Source organism: Myotis brandtii, unplaced genomic scaffold, assembly GCF_000412655.1.
Source record: "Myotis brandtii unplaced genomic scaffold, ASM41265v1 scaffold834, whole genome shotgun sequence".
Classification (NCBI taxonomy): domain Eukaryota; kingdom Metazoa; phylum Chordata; class Mammalia; order Chiroptera; family Vespertilionidae; genus Myotis; species Myotis brandtii.
In genome coordinates this window covers 559,326-575,247 of record NW_005371386.1, presented here as the reverse complement: position 1 = coordinate 575,247, position 15,922 = coordinate 559,326, and the positions used below count along the sequence as shown (strand labels likewise).

General features: G+C 37.2%; 1 protein-coding gene across 19 annotated transcripts in view; it reads left to right on the top strand.

Annotated features, from left to right (window-relative positions):
• TAB3 (TGF-beta activated kinase 1/MAP3K7 binding protein 3) overlaps positions 1 to 15,922 on the top strand; it is a 70,216-nt gene that overhangs the window by 38,068 nt on the left and 16,226 nt on the right. For 9 of the 19 annotated variants that reach the window (XM_014531984.1, XM_014531985.1, XM_014531990.1 and 6 more), the window contains 4 exons: positions 928 to 2,353; positions 3,334 to 3,494; positions 10,267 to 10,360; positions 14,727 to 14,810. In XM_014531984.1, the coding sequence (XP_014387470.1) occupies positions 928 to 2,353; positions 3,334 to 3,494; positions 10,267 to 10,360; positions 14,727 to 14,810 (1,765 nt within the window). Of the gene's footprint in view, positions 1 to 927; positions 2,354 to 3,333; positions 3,495 to 6,540; positions 6,620 to 7,543; positions 7,625 to 8,075; positions 8,186 to 8,586; positions 8,727 to 10,266; positions 10,361 to 12,061; positions 12,146 to 14,726; positions 14,811 to 15,922 lie in introns of those variants that run through there. The other 10 variants (XR_001360265.1, XR_001360266.1, XR_001360264.1 and 7 more) reach the window with 10 other exon arrangements.

The window sequence follows — 15,922 nt, the reverse complement described above, 5'->3', positions numbered from 1 at the left end:
TTGACCAGAATCGAACCTGGGACCTTTCAGTCCGCAGGCCGACGCTCTATCCACTGAGCCAAACTGGTTAGGGCTGAATTTTATATTTTAATGGAAACTGTCTTATATCTTAAAATTAAAAAAGAGGGAACCTGTTAATAGTTTCATTACTGTCGATTGAAACATCTAAAATGTTTGCTATTATCATATCTGTGTGTGTATAACTCAAAAAATTAAAATCCTTAAATGATTTTGAAAGTTTACCAAGCTACCTTTCATCAGGTAAAAACTCAAGACTGTAGGATTATGAAGAATTTCATTAAGTCAGCCAATACCAACTTTGGCACAGTCATGGAGTCATAGTTCAAAAAGTGGACTTTTTTTTTTTTTTTACTTATTTCTTTGTTTAGCTTAATCTTTCATAGTGATAGAGACAGTTGAAGTTATATAGGGATAACTTTGGTTAAAAGAAAAGTGAAGGCTGCTTTATAATTTTTTTTCTCCTTTTGTGATTTCAGTGCCTTTAGAAAACTAAAGCATGGTTATTTTCATGTTTAAATATTAATGATGGCTATTACTTATATATTGCAGCAATTGTGGTGAATACAAGATTAGCCCAACATTTTAATTTTTTGAGATGTGACAAGTATAAATGAGTCCTGGAATTGGAGTCAGAAAAGTTGGGCTTGAGTCACAATGTTCATTAGTAGGTTCTTTATATTTCAGTAGCAGTAGCGGTAGCACTAGTCATGTAAACTAAATGTCTATAAAATTATTGTTTGAGATCTCCTTTTAAGGATAGATGACCATGAAGAATTTTGTGCTTAAAATACTGTTCTCTGCTAATTCCATAACAATCATATTTGCATAACTCTCTGGCAAAGCTTGACTTCCACTATTAGGATTTTTTAATTTTGCCAATTTACCTTAACCATTTTTCTCCCCTAGAATAACAACAATCTTGAAGCCTGTTGCCGAGCCCTTTCCCAGGAGAGTAGCAAATACTTATATATGGAATACCATAGTCCAGATGACAACAGAATGAATAGAAATCGCCTTTTGCATATTAACCTGGGTATCCATTCTCCTAGTAGCTACCACCCAGGAGATGGAGCACAACTTAATGGTGGTCGAACACTGGTACATAGCTCAAGTGATGGACATATTGATCCACAGCATGCAGCAGGTAAACAATTGATATGTTTAGTTCCGGAACCACACTCGGCCCCAGCTGTTGTGGCTGCTACTCCAAACTACAATCCATTTTTTATGAATGAACAGAACAGAAGTGCAGCTACTCCTCCTTCACAGCCACCTCAACAGCCGTCTTCGATGCAAACAGGAATGAGTCCATCTGCTATGCAGGGGCCTTCACCTCCTTCATACATGCACATACCTCGGTATAGTACAAATCCAATTACTGTTACAGTATCCCAAAACCTCCCTTCTGGACAGACTGTACCAAGAGCTTTACAAATTCTTCCACAAATTCCAAGCAATCTCTATGGGTCTCCTGGTTCTATTTATATTAGACAGACATCTCAGAGTCCATCAGGAAGACGAACTCCTCAGAGTACCCCATGGCAGTCCTCACCACAGGGCCCAGTGTCTCATTATAGCCAACGTCCTCTACCTATTTATCCACATCAACAGAACTATCAACCTTCTCAGTATTCTCCCAAACAACAACAGATTCCTCAGCCTGCTTACCATTCGCCACCTCCTTCGCAGTGTCCTTCACCCTTCAGCTCTCCACAACATCAAGTGCAACCTTCACCGTTGGGCCACCCGAGTTCCCACGTCTTTATGCCCCCTAGTCCTTCAACTACTCCACCTCATCCATATCAACAAGGACCTTCTAGCTATCACAAACAGGGAAACCATTCAGTAGCTTATCTCCCATATACAACATCTAGCTTACCCAAAGGATCCATGAAGAAGATAGAAATTACAGTTGAACCCTCTCAAAGGAGTCCTTCACCTATCAGTAATCAGCAGTCTCCACGGAATCAGCACTCGTTGTACACAGCTACCACTCCACCCTCAAGTTCTCCTTCAAGAGGGATATCCAGTCAACCAAAACCTCCATTTAGTGTTAATCCTGTGTATATTACATATACACAGCCAACTGGACCTTCATGCGCTCCATCACCATCTCCTCGTGTAATACCAAACCCAACTACAGTTTTTAAAATTACCGTAGGCCGAGCAACGACTGAAAATCTTTTAAATTTAGTGGACCAAGAAGAACCTTCTGCAGCCCCAGAACCTATTCAGCCCATTTCAATGATACCAGGCTCTGGGGGAGAAAAGGGAAGCCATAAATACCACAGGAGTTCTAGTTCTGGATCAGATGACTATGCCTATACACAAGGTACTTTTATCCCTTTTATGAAAATTAATCTTTATGGTTGGGATGGGAACTCCTATTCAAAATGGGGGAATTAATATTACCTATTTAGTTTTAATTAAATGTTTAGTAGTTATTTATTAAATAGTGGGCAGTAGCATTGCTATTAAGAATAGGGTTAGTGCTTGAGAGCCATCTACAGACTTAATTTTAAAATATGAAAATGTAGAGTAGTGGCCTAATAAGGTTTTTAGGAAGAACAGTCATTGTGAGAAAAATATAGAATTTTTAAATGAAATTGATACTGTTAAAAATACAAACTACAGAGTGGGGAAAAAGATTTATAGAGGCTAGACTAAAGTTCATCAAGGTGAAAGAATTTGAATCTTTTCTAAAAGAGGATGGCTTGAAGGATGCAATGATATTTATAAGAAGTTGGATTGATAATGAAGAACAGTGTTAGATTAAAAATGGACCTAAGTATATATGCATGGCCCTTCAACACAGACAATGGGGCAGTGAGGTCTTGGGGCAGGGGGCAGGGGCAGTCTGGAGGGGGTCAGTGGGGGGAAAAAAGGAGACATATGTAATACCTTCAACAATAAAGAATTATTTCTTAAAAATGGACCTAAGTATATAGAATAGAGTTTTTAAAAGGTCTATTCAGATTGTTTTAAGACATCTGAGAATTTAATGTTCTTTTAGTATATAATAAGGGAAGTAATATCAGTATGCTTGGTATTTAAAACAAGGAGAATCTTAGGGAAACTATGGATAACAGAACAAGAGGGACATACAGATAATGTCATTTTGGCAGCAGTTACAAGCTAAATTAAAGCAGATATGAGCTAGGCTAGCATTAGAAAGACATGAAAATTAACGCCAACTGAAGTTAGATGACAGGGTTCCTTACAGGTATTCTGTACATTAGCTATGCATATAGAAATTTCCTGCTCACTTGTTCAATGTTATTCTCTGTAATTACTTTATCTGTAATGCTATAGCCTTGCTGTTGCATCAGCGAGCAAGGATGGAGAGGTTAGCAAAGCAATTGAAACTTGAGAAAGAGGAGTTAGAACGATTGAAGGCTGAAGTTAACGGTATGGAGCATGACCTAATGCAGAGACGGCTCAGAAGGGTCAGCTGCACCACTCCGATTCCAACGGTAAGTTGGGATGTGTTGGATAGGAAGGTGGGGGTGTTCTATTTCTGACAGAGTTTTTTGTTTTTAAACAGTGGATGAAGAACTTTCGCCTTCAATAATTCTCATCAAAATAATTTGATGCTTTATTTTTTTCATATGTATGAATTCCATAGGCTCATTAGTATTTTCAAATACTGACGATTATAATCAAGCTATAGATCTCATTTACAAAAGTTGCATTGTGTCAAAATAGAAATGAAGAGTGCACCCTGAGCAAATATTTTATAAATTGTTCTCATGTATTGTTCTAAGCATATATATTTTTCCAAGCATTAAAATAAATTATTTTTCTAAGTATGTTAATTCAAATGAGCTACAGTGAGATCAGTATGAATTTTGGGAGTGTTGACTATGAACTTTATTAAGGTAGAGCAATTTTGTTACGTGTAAATAATTGTAGAAACTAAGATAACAGTATTGACAACAGTCCTAACAGGAACTACTCTAATAAAAAGATTTGGATAATATATTTTTAACATGTTGGTTAATCTATAATAATAAAAGCGTAATATGCGAATTAGACCGAACAGCCAAACGACCTTCCGGACGTCCTTCTGGACAACCTTCCAGACGAAACCGGGGCTGTGAGGGCCGGGGCTGGGAGGGCCGAGCCCCTTGCACAAATTTTGTGCATCGGGCCTCTAGTATTTAATAAAGATCTTAAACAGTTCTGAAAAATTTGAAACAAGTCTCTAAAATCTTGGGACATCACAGATTTTATCTGATCCAACCACCTATCATTTTTATCTTTTAATGTTCAGTCAATGACCATATTTCATTGTTTGTGATTATGGTCCAATGTTAGGTGCTTACTTCATACCTGCTAGTGGGAGGAATAGATCCATCAACCTATAAGAGAACTCATATGTTAACTAGTTTCTGTATATACTCAGTGTACTTCTCTGCTCTATCACATTCCTCCTGCTGGAATGCCATTCTAAAGCTCTGCATGTACAAATCCTGTCTGTTTTTCAATCTCTACATTTTTCACAGAACCATTCCTCATGTTCTTACTCTCTCTAAACTAAGGGTAATCTCTCTCAAAGTTTATAAGTTTAGAGAAGTGGGCATATATGTCAGGCCTCTTACAAACAGATTGAAGGAAAAAAGGGTAAGGAACCACTGCCCTAAACAGTGTAATAATTGCTGTGTAAGCAGAGAGGAAAGGGGAAGCCATTTTAGAAGGGAAAAGAACATGAGGCAGTGGAGATTTGAAATCAAGACAGAGACTTTCAGGAGGCAGCAATTACAGTTCTTTCACTTAAGCTGAGATTTCTGATGTCTTAACATGTTCATGTTCATAAGTGGAATGGGGCTTAGATCTTGAACACTAGGTTGAAGTGTTTGACCTTTATTCTGCTGGTCATGTGGAACCAGTGGATGTTTTGAGAAACAGGCATATTTTTTGTTTGTTTGTTTTTAATATATTTTATTGATTTTTTTTTTTACAGAGAGCAAGGGAGACTGGGGATGTGCCTGCAACCAAGGTACATGCCCTTGACCAGAATCGAACCTGGGACCCTTTAGTCCACAGGCCAACGCTCTATCCACTGAGCCAAACCTGTTAGGGCTTTTGTTTGTTTTTATTTCCTTACCCAATGACATGCTTAGGAGAGAGGAAAAGGGAGAGAGAGATAAACATCTATTGGCTGCCTTGCATACATGCCCTGCCCAGGGATCGAACCCACAACCCAGGTATGTGTGCTGACCCAGAATCGAACTGGCAAACTTTCAGTGCACAGGATGATGCTCAACCAACTGAGCCACACCAGCCAGGGCTGAGAAACAGGCATCTATATATATAAAAGCCTAAGTGAGCGTCTGACCGTACAACTGGTAGCTATGACACACAGTGACCACCAGGGGGCAGATGCTCCAACCGGTAGCTATGACAAGCACTGACCACCAGGGGGAGATGCTCAACGCAGGAGCTGCAGTGATTTGGCAGCTGCAGTTCTTGGGTGACACACCCGGAACCAGAGAGTAGGGAGCCCGATTCTGGGGTGTGTCACCTGAGAACCACCCTCGCAATCCGGGACCCCTCGGGGGATGTCAGAGAGTGGGTTTCCGCACGATCCCCACAGGCCAGGCCAAGGGACCCCACCGGTGCACGAATCAGTGCACCGGGCCTCTAGTATTTAATAATTTAGTGAAATTTTTTTTCTAATATTGAAAACTCTTGGAATATTACAAAACTATAACTGAAAGGTGATATTTCTGCCTCATTTTTTCTCACTTGAAATCTTAATTGAGTCCTCTGATGAGGGGAGATACTGAAGAATGTAACTCATACGGGAAACCACCTGTGGTTGTTGGGCACTTGGGAGTCCTTTAGGTACTTGTAGGGCATAAACAAACTTTCTTAGCAAAGAAGTTATTTTCTCTAACAAAACCATATAAGATTTGATTGTCAACCGCTTGCTATGTGATAGCCCCTACTAAATAAAGCCCTATTGGGTTTTTTTGTTGTTGGAAGTAGAGAACTGTCTAATGTAGCATAGGTTATGTAGTGTTTCAAAAAAAACCAAATTTTAGATGAGAGCTTTTTTAAAAAATATATTTCTTTATTGATTTCAGAGAGGAAGGGAGGAGAGATAGAAACATCAATGATGAGAGAGAATCACTGATCAGCTGCCTCCCGCACGCCCCCCACTGGGGATCGAGTCTGCAACCCAGGTATGTGCCCTTGGCCAGAATCGAACCTGGGACCTTTCAGTCCGCAGGCTGACGCTGTATCCATTGAGCCAAGCCGGCTAGGGCTAGATGAGAGCTTTTATTGATGACACTTCTTTAGAAAAAAGAGGAAGTTGGTAAAACTGCTGTCCTGGGCTGTAATTTATTTTTAACTTTTTATTATAGAGAATTTCAAAGATAAATAAAACAGTGAACTCCCATGTAGCCCCCCTGTAGCCATCACCAAACTTCAGAAATTGATAGCTCATGTGGGCAATAATATTTGAGAAGTGAGAAATTTGAGTGTGTGATTCCCCTGTGTTTCTGCTGCCAGGCCTACAGTAAAATGGAAGACTATTAGGAGTGCATGGCTGAGGGACAATTATGGATAAAACAGTGAGCTCTCAATTCAGGTGTGAACTTGAAACCTACTTCCACTGCTCTCATGTCACGCATATATCCTTGGATTAGTAACCTTCTCTATGCTTGTTTTCTTTTTTTTCAAAACATATTTTTATTGATTTCAGAGAGGAAGGGTGAGGGAGAGAGAAACATCAATGATGAGAATCATTGATCAGCTGCCTCCTGCATGCCCCCTACTGGGGATCCAGCCCACAACCCAGGCATGTGCCCTTGACTGGAATCGAACCTGAGACACTTCAGTCTGCAGGCCGACGCTCTAGCCGCTGAGCCAAACCAGCTAGGGCAATGCTTGTTTTCTTACTATAATATATGTCATTACCCATCTGATGGGATTTTTTTGTTAGGATTAAATAACACATTAAACAATTTATATAATGTTCACAAATAGTATAAAATAAATGTTGGTTGCAAGATACTGGAAAATATGCTTGAGATACACAAATCTGAAGTGTTTTGTAAAAATGATTTCCTTTTTAACTTTAGGAACATGCATAACACAAGGGCATATTATATGTAGGAAATTAATCTGAAAACAAAGGATTTTGTCAGAATCTCCTTTTTGTTCATACAGGCTCATTTGAGGCACATGACATAGTTGAAAGAGTGCCCACATAGGCTCTGGAGCCAAAACAGCTCTGGCACTCACAGGTTATATCTAATTTCTCTGCAGTTGATTTTCCATAACTAGAAAAGGGAATTATAACAAGTACATTTTAATAAAAAGACAACTGTATATAAAATGGCTGGCATGTTGTAGGTGCTCAGTAAACAGCTATCCTTACTTATCATTGTCCCACTCACATAGGATTATGTAATAGAGAATTGACTTTTTTGCTATGGAGTTTGTATTGCTACCTTCATGTTTTCAAACAAAATTCTTTTTAATCAAGCGGTATATAAAAAATTTGTTAAAAGTGTGACTATTGAGACTGGAATGCACATTCCTGACCAACTCTGTGTACAGTTGCAGAAACTTAGAGGAGCTAAGGAGGAGGGTAAAAGTACAAGATGCATGCCCACCATCATTTTTCTCAATCTAGTATTTGCAAAGCATTGTATTAAATGCTGTGAGAGATGCCATCTCTTAAAGAGATCTGTATGTAAAAAGATATACATATATCTGTCTGTGAATCTGTGTGTGTGTGTGTGTGTGTGTGTGTGTGTGTGTGTGTGTGTGTGTGTAAGAGAAAAGATAGGCAGTAAATCAGAAGCGCTTGCCAACTGAATAGTAATATTAAATGCTTCCGAGTTCAGAGATAGAAATGTTAGTTTTTTGCTGGTAATGTTCAAAGATGAGACAATTTCATGGAGAAGGGGAAAATCTAAGTTATATCTTGACAGATAAGTAAGATTTTAATAGGCAGAGAGCTGTTAATTACCCGCTCCCCCAAGTTTTTCTCCCATTCATCTTGTTCTGACTAACTGGGTTTTTGAACTAACCCACAGCTTTGAGTTTCAGATGCATAATTGGGGCCAAACCACCAAAGACCATCAGTGGTCTTCAACATTGGTCTCTGTGAGACATCTTCCTAAAGTGCTGAAACAGTAGGCTCAAGGTATTTCTGTCACCTTTTGAAAAAAGTGTAGATATAAACATCCTGGTAGTTTACAAATAACTGTAAATTATGCACAGTCAATCTCGAAGCCCCTTCACCATGAAAAACTGTACTTTTTGACAAATGTAGTGACGTGCAAAAATGGCTTTTCCCCCTCAATGAGAAGCTTTGGAAAAGTACATAGGAATCTTACAGTTAAACAGTTAGTTTAGTGAGTTCCAGTGGTACTGCTGTCTTTGGAAATGAGCCTGTTGATAAGAGCTTTTGTTGTTGTTGTTATAAGCAAATGTGCAGTAGTCTCTTGACTATAAAGTGTATTATAATTTTTGCATACTTAGTTACAGAGCTTGACTATTCAGGGACACCTTGGCTAAAACATTCCCTCCCACCCCAATATATAGGTAAGATCAGCTCCTTCAGGTACTTGACTTTGCTGATATGATTCTACAAAGAAAATAGGTTCTTTCACATATTCCTAGGAAGACAGCATCACTCTTTGAAATCCTTGAACAAGTGCTTTATCTTTAATACAAATTCTCAGGTATGTTTTAAACTCTTAATATTGCCTGGTTGATAGACAAGTTATAAACACTTTACATGCTAATGTCACATTGTTTACCCATAGGAATGAGAAAAGAAAAGCAATCCCTAATAGATGTTTCTAAATGACTTTTATGTTCCCCTGGCATTCTAAGGGATTGTAGCTCTTATTTTAAACGTTTGATACCTGCTAATTTAGAGAGCATTCCCAGTTAGTCTAGTAATACCTCCTAAGCATAAGATCTTGTGAATGAAAATAACCTTTTTTGCTCATTTTTCTTCACTCTTATAATGTATTTAGTTTTTAGCAAAATATGTATTTTTAACAGAGTGGGATTTTATTTTGTCTTCCTATCATAGCAGATTTTTATCTTTTACTTTATAGAATCACCTTAGAAACTGAGTTATATCAGTTTCTTAAAAAAAAAAAAAAAAAAAAAGCTTCAGAACCCATGCCGCTGGAGTCTAAACCCTAACTTTTTACTGTACATATATGTAAAATAGTACAAGAATTCAGAATGTCAGAGGAAATGAAGGCTTCCAAAAAGCTTTAACTGAAGAATAGGGCTCTCTTCACATTTCAGTGTCTTATGTTAGTCCTGAAAGGCCTAAGGAGTAGGTTGAGTTAGAAAGGTCAAAGCAGAAGGAAACAAAGTTGGAGGAAGAACAGAATCCATTTGTTCCTGAAAGTTTCACATACTAGATTAATTGCTTCTACATAAGTTTATATAGAAGACTTTTATATAAGTGCTATCTCTTTTATAACCTTGGGAAAATTATATAACCCCTGTGCCTCCGCTATCCTCATGTATAAATTGGGTGTGATATTAGTACTTACTTTGAAAGATTGTTTTGAAGAAAAATGAGAGAATTCTGGTGAACACAGTACCTGGCACTCAGTGTTAATTAAAATTAGTACTGTTGTAATGTGTTTTTAATATGTTTTTATTAATTTCAGAGAGAGTAAGGGGGGGAGAGAGATGGAAACATCAATGATGAGAATCATTGATTGGCTGCCTCCTGTACGCCTCCTATTGGGGATTGAGCCCACAACCCGGGCATGTACCCTGACTGGGAATCAAACCCTGACCTCCTGGTCCATGGGTCGACACTCAACCACCAAGCCATACTGGCTGAGCAGTACTGTTGTAATTTTAACTATCCTGGACAAAATTAAAATCATGGGTGTGGCTTGTTTAAAAGGTTCCTACTTACTACAGTTTCCCTTACTATGAAAACATAGAAATAAAATATTCTCAGTGCTCTCTGATTAAAATGGTAGTATTTTGTATGATAGACCAGTCTAGTATTATAGCCTGCCACGTTATATGCAGATTTTTTTATATGTGGCCATACTAATGTCCCCATTTTACCTGACCATTCCTTGAAAACTATAAGACTTCTTAATCATGCCCTCTTATGGATTAAGGCCATCTTCTTGGTAATAACCAATCAGAACAATTAATATGAATAGCAGTTCTTAAATGTTGGGCTTGATAATGACTTTCCCACAATTGCTATTTTGGGTCCTTTCTTACTAGCCTGAGGAAATGACAAGATTGAGAAGCATGAACAGACAACTCCAGATAAATGTTGACTGTACACTGAAAGAAGTTGACCTCCTTCAATCTAGAGGTATAGACTTGATTATTTGGTAAACCATAAGTAATAGTGTGGTGTTTTAAGCTGCTTAAATAGCAATCATTTTGGTTTTATAGACTTAAGAAATAGTTTTTGTCCATTATAAGATTACAGTCCTGGTAAAGAGATCACTCCAGCCATGGTCATAGATCGGATTGGGGGGCATCAAAAAATAGTTTTACTTTGGTAATTTCATCATTAAGACCGTTCTGTTTTAACTCTGTATTTATCTTTTAGTCATTTACTGTAAATATTTTATAAGTTGATTTTTTATAAGTTTCAATTCTAAAACTTAGTAGGTTCCTATTATGTGAATCATCTAAATATTTGTAAAAATAGGGACCCCAAATCAGAATATCAGATTTCTCAGTTTTAAAGTAATTTCCATTTGCCATTTTTAATGTTATCTGTTACATTAAAATATCCAGCTATATCTTAGAGTTTGGGGGTCTTTGTTTGTTGTAGTGGGGTTTGTTTGTTTTTTTGTTGGGTTTTTATTGCTTTCTTATAGAAGTGTACTACAGTAGAAGCTCTCTTAACTGACTTTTGTTTACCCAACTCACCAGGGTCAAAATGTTCTTACTGTTGCTCCCATCAGTGGAATTGTCTGCTTACCAAGAGTCACTTGTGCCAGTTCCTAAACCTTTTATGCCAGTTACTAAACTGGCATGAAGGCAGGAGAAGCTGCTTTTCCTATAAAAATTAAAGGCAAATACCTTTTTTGTTGTTGTTGTTAATCCTCACCTGAGGATATTTTTTCCATTAATTTTTTTTTTTTAGAGAGAGAATAGAAGGGAGGGGGAGAGAGAGAGAAATGTCAATGTGAGAGAGACACATCAACTGGTTGCCTCTCACACACACCCCCACCCAGGGCCAGGTACGTGCCCTTGACCAGAATCAAACCCGAAACCCTTCAGTCTACAGGCCAACACTCTAACCACTGAGCGGAAACAAGCTAGGGTGGTAAATAACCTTTTAAAGACTCAAAGGCAAATCACATAGGGACTGTGAATTAGGAGTGAAAGTAACTATAAAGGGTTAAGGGGCAAGTTAAAAATCTAAGAGGATTCTGACTTCAAATTAAATGTTCTTACAGTATTTTTCTTGCTCTATTCTAAAGAAACAAAAACAAGAAATTATAGATCAGGGTTAGCAAATTGGCCTGCTGCCCGTCTTTTTATTTATTTATTTTTATTATTATTATTTTTAATCCTCACATGAGGATATTTTTCCATTGATTTTAAGAGAGAGTGAAAGAGAAAGGGAAAGACAGAGAGAAGTATTGATGTGAGAGAAATCAGCCAGGGCCTGATGCCTGTCTTTTTAAATAAAGTTTTAATGGAACATAGCCATGCCCATTTATATATTGCCTTGGATTGCTTTTGTGTGTTTTTTAATATTTTTTTATTGATTTCAGAGAGGAAGAGAGAAGGAGAGAGATAGGAACATCAATTATGAGAGAAAATCATTGATTGGCTGCCTCTTGCATGCCCCACACTGGGAATCAAGCCAGCAACCCAGGCATGTGCCCTGACCAGGAATTGAACCGTGACCCCTAGTTCATAGGTCGATGGTCAACCCCTGAGCCACGCCAGGCTGCTTTTGTGCTTTAATGGTACAATTGAGGGCTTGCAACACAGACCTGTAGTATTACAGGTCCACAATATCTAAAGTGTTTATCATCTCCCTTTACAGAAAAAGTTTGCCCACCATACTTTAGCTCATCACAGGTGTAGCTTATATAAGAAAGACAATATAGAACCTTCAGTCAACAGACAGATAAAGAAAAGGTCTTGGTCTGTCATTAAAATATTGCCATATTTATATGTTTTGTTACATTAAAGTTGATGTGTAATTTTTCTTAACAATTCGTGTTTTAATCAGCCCCCTTACTGTTCTTAATTATGGCAGCTAAAAGAGTTTCTACTGTATTTTAAGAGATATACATAAAAGTACTGCATTGCCATTTTTAGACAAGCCTAAGCAGTAGAAGCAGGGGAACCTAAAAAGATATGGAACTTATCTGAATAGAAGTAAATTTGAATATGAAAGTTGAACAATTTATGTAGTTGCCCTTAAAGTTATTTTCAGAAATAGTTACTCTACAGCCTACTATCTTTCAGCAATGAAAGAATTACTATGTATAATGTGGGGGGCTATACAAACTATTGCTACTATATTAGAAGACAACATTGATTTTTTTTTTTTTTGCTTGTGTGTTCTTTGAAGCAAAACAAACACTTAAACATTTGGTTAGGATATTTATAGTAAGCCTAATGGGATCTAGAAATTAGAACATCAGCTGTAACTTAAGTAATTGAAGAAATACATATGCAGCATCTTAAAGCATAAAAAGATCCAATTAACATATCAAATAGCATTGTGGCTTTCATGGGCCATCATATGAATTATTTTCAGAAAATATCTTAAAATAGCATAGCCAAATGGATAAAAGCATTTGTAATAGGATCTGCAAGGGAAACCATTAAGATTTTATAAGTGAAGAGCTGTGTTTTGGTCTCCACTGAGCAACAAAGAGCTCTTTTTGGTGCTTAAGCATTTCTAAATCTCTATTCTTCATGCTCTGGAAACATTTTATATGAATTCCTTTTATATTAATTTCTAATCTAAACTTTTTAAAATATATTATTTTTCTGTAAAAAATATATTTTTATTGATTTCAGAAAGGAAGGGAGAGATAGAAACATCAATGATGAGAGAGAAGCATCAATCATCGGCTGCCTCCTGCATGCCCCACACGGGATCAAGCCCGCAACCAGGGCCATGTGCCTGACCAGGAATCGAATGACCTTCTGGTTCATAGGTCCAAGTTCAACGACTGAGCCAAGCTGGCCAGGCTGCTACCCTATTTTTGAGGTCACTTATCCTTTCTTCTATCTTAATCTAGTTGATGTTGAACATCTCTAGTGTTTTAGTGTATGTGTGTATATATATATATATATATTTTATTTCAGAGAGGAAGGGAGAGAGATAGAAACGTCAGTGAGAATCATTGATTGGCTGCCTCCTGCACACCTCCTACTGGGGATCGAACTGGCAACCTGGGCATGTGCTCTGACCGGGAATAAAACTGACCTCCTGGTTCATAGGTTGATGCTCAACCACTGAGCCATGCTGGCTGGGCTTTAATCTAAATTTTTAAATGAGAGAAGGAATCTAGACATTTGGGAGAATATTTAGATTAGATGTAAATCAGTGCATGATTTTTTAAAAATTGACTTTTAGAAGGAGAGAAACATCAATATGAGAGAGAAAATATCAGTGTGAGAGAGAAACATCAATTGGCTGCCTCCTACACACCCCCTACCAGGGATCGGTGATTGAGCCAAGCCCACAACCCAGGCATGTGCCCTGACCCGGAATTGAACCAGCAACCCTTCAGTGGACGGGATAATGCCCAACCAACTGAGCCACACTGTCCAGGGCAGTGCATGATGTGATGAAAAGCAGCTTTATTGTTGGTTTTGGTGAGGAAAACCATTTGGACTTCATCGGTGCCATATAGGATCCTCTGGAAATAAGCATGTGTACAGTTGTAATGCTTAATTGGAATTGTGAAGAATAAGCAGATTGCAGTGGTAGGTTCACAGAATTGAAGGTAGGACCAAAAGCTGGCCCTGGATCAAAACTGACCTTGGAGGAGTCCTGGCAGGAGATGGGGCTGAAATAGACACTAGATCAAGGAATGAATGAACATTTTAAGAGAGATGAAAATTGTGTGGCAAGACAGAATTCTTAGGGATTGTTCTGTTATTCTGAAATTGGCAAATTTGTAGGTGACAAGATTCTCCTTTTTTTTTTTTGGAAGATAGGAATCCATGAGCTGCTGATCACATAAAACTTGAAAAATCTTTGTAAATTTATATATTTAGGTTCATTGACAGTTGAGTTTATAATAGATAAAATTTTAAGGTAAATTATGAAAGATATGGTGAGCTTTCGCTATTTAAATCTTCTTTCTTATGGTTTGTTCATTAAAATCAAAACATCAAAACAAACAGAAAGAAAAAACAGTTCAGCCAGCCTTTCATTTCTCTCCTTCATTTACCTCCCTAACTGCGCCACATGCTTAACGCTGCCTAAAAAGACTAGCTTTACAGTTAGAAAAATATTCCTTTAGGTAAACACTGTAGATAGACACTGGTATGCCAGTTTGCTTGTGTCTTTTCTCAGAAAGATAAAACAATTTCAATGGAAAGAGAGTAGGGTAATATGAGTTTTGAAACCCTGGAAAACAATTTCCTTTCTTACATGTTTTATTTTCATATTTTCCTTAACAAAAAGTTCAAATAATAGGATAAAGAACTCTGAATGCCTGGTGATTTTATTTTTTTTATAGGAAACTTTGATCCAAAAGCCATGAATAATTTTTATGACCACATACAACCTGGCCCAGTGGTACCACCCAAGCCATCTAAAAAAGGTGAGTAGGGCAATGTAAAAAACATCACACAAATAAATATGGAAATTCTTTGGGAGTTCACATTTATATCTGAAGAAATTTCCACTAGAGATACTCATTAATTTGTTCAGCAAAAAAACTTACCATATTGTTGTTACTATGGCAATAGTAAAATGTCCCCCAAAGTTTAAAATTAATTAACTCCTGGAATTACTGTCAAAAGTAATTAAATGGGATATATATAATTTACTTTTTAAAATTGAAACTGTATTATATAGTTAAAATTTACTGTGAAAACTATAATCCTTAAAGATAATTCTTACAAAATAATGAGAATTTTAAAGGTCTTGTGTTAGAATGGAAAGTTTGATCTGCAGTTGATCTAAGGTTATTTCACAGGGGAGCATAACAGTTAGATCCTACATAAATCCTAGATTTAGAGAAATCACTTTTGAATAATTGTTCATTCATTCCCATATAATATCAAAGGTATCAAATCTCTTATTTTTGTGTACCAAATGTTTACTTGACATTCCAGTTATCTTAAAAATGGATTTGAATTAAATTTAAATGTCATTAAATTTAAACCCTTTCTTCCCAATTCTTACTAATAACCCATGTTATTTTATAAATATAATTCTTAAGACTGAGATAAAGTATGCATTTGAGAGCATAATCCTTAAGGCTTTAAGCAACTTAAAAAGATTGCTCATGAAGACATATACATGTAATAGTGGTGAATGTCTTACTTAAAAAAAATTACCCGAGTATAACATTTTAAAATATCATCAGAATTAATATTTAAAAAGTTACCTAAGAGTATAATATTTTAAAATATCATCAGAATTATTATTAATCAGGGAATGTATAAATTCTCCCTAAATAATTTTACCTGAGCTAAATTACTTAAATTTTGGTTAAACAACTTTCTATGTGTTTTAAATATTTCATTTATAGGTTGCAACACAATATCTGTTGTTCTTTTTATTGTTGAACTAGAGGCCCGGTGCACAAAAATTTGTGCACTGGCGGGGGGGTCCCTCAGCCCAGCTTGCCCCCTCTCGCAGTCCGGGACCCCTCACTCCTTACCACCCACCTGCTCGCTGCTCCTTACTGCTTGGCTCGCTGCTCCT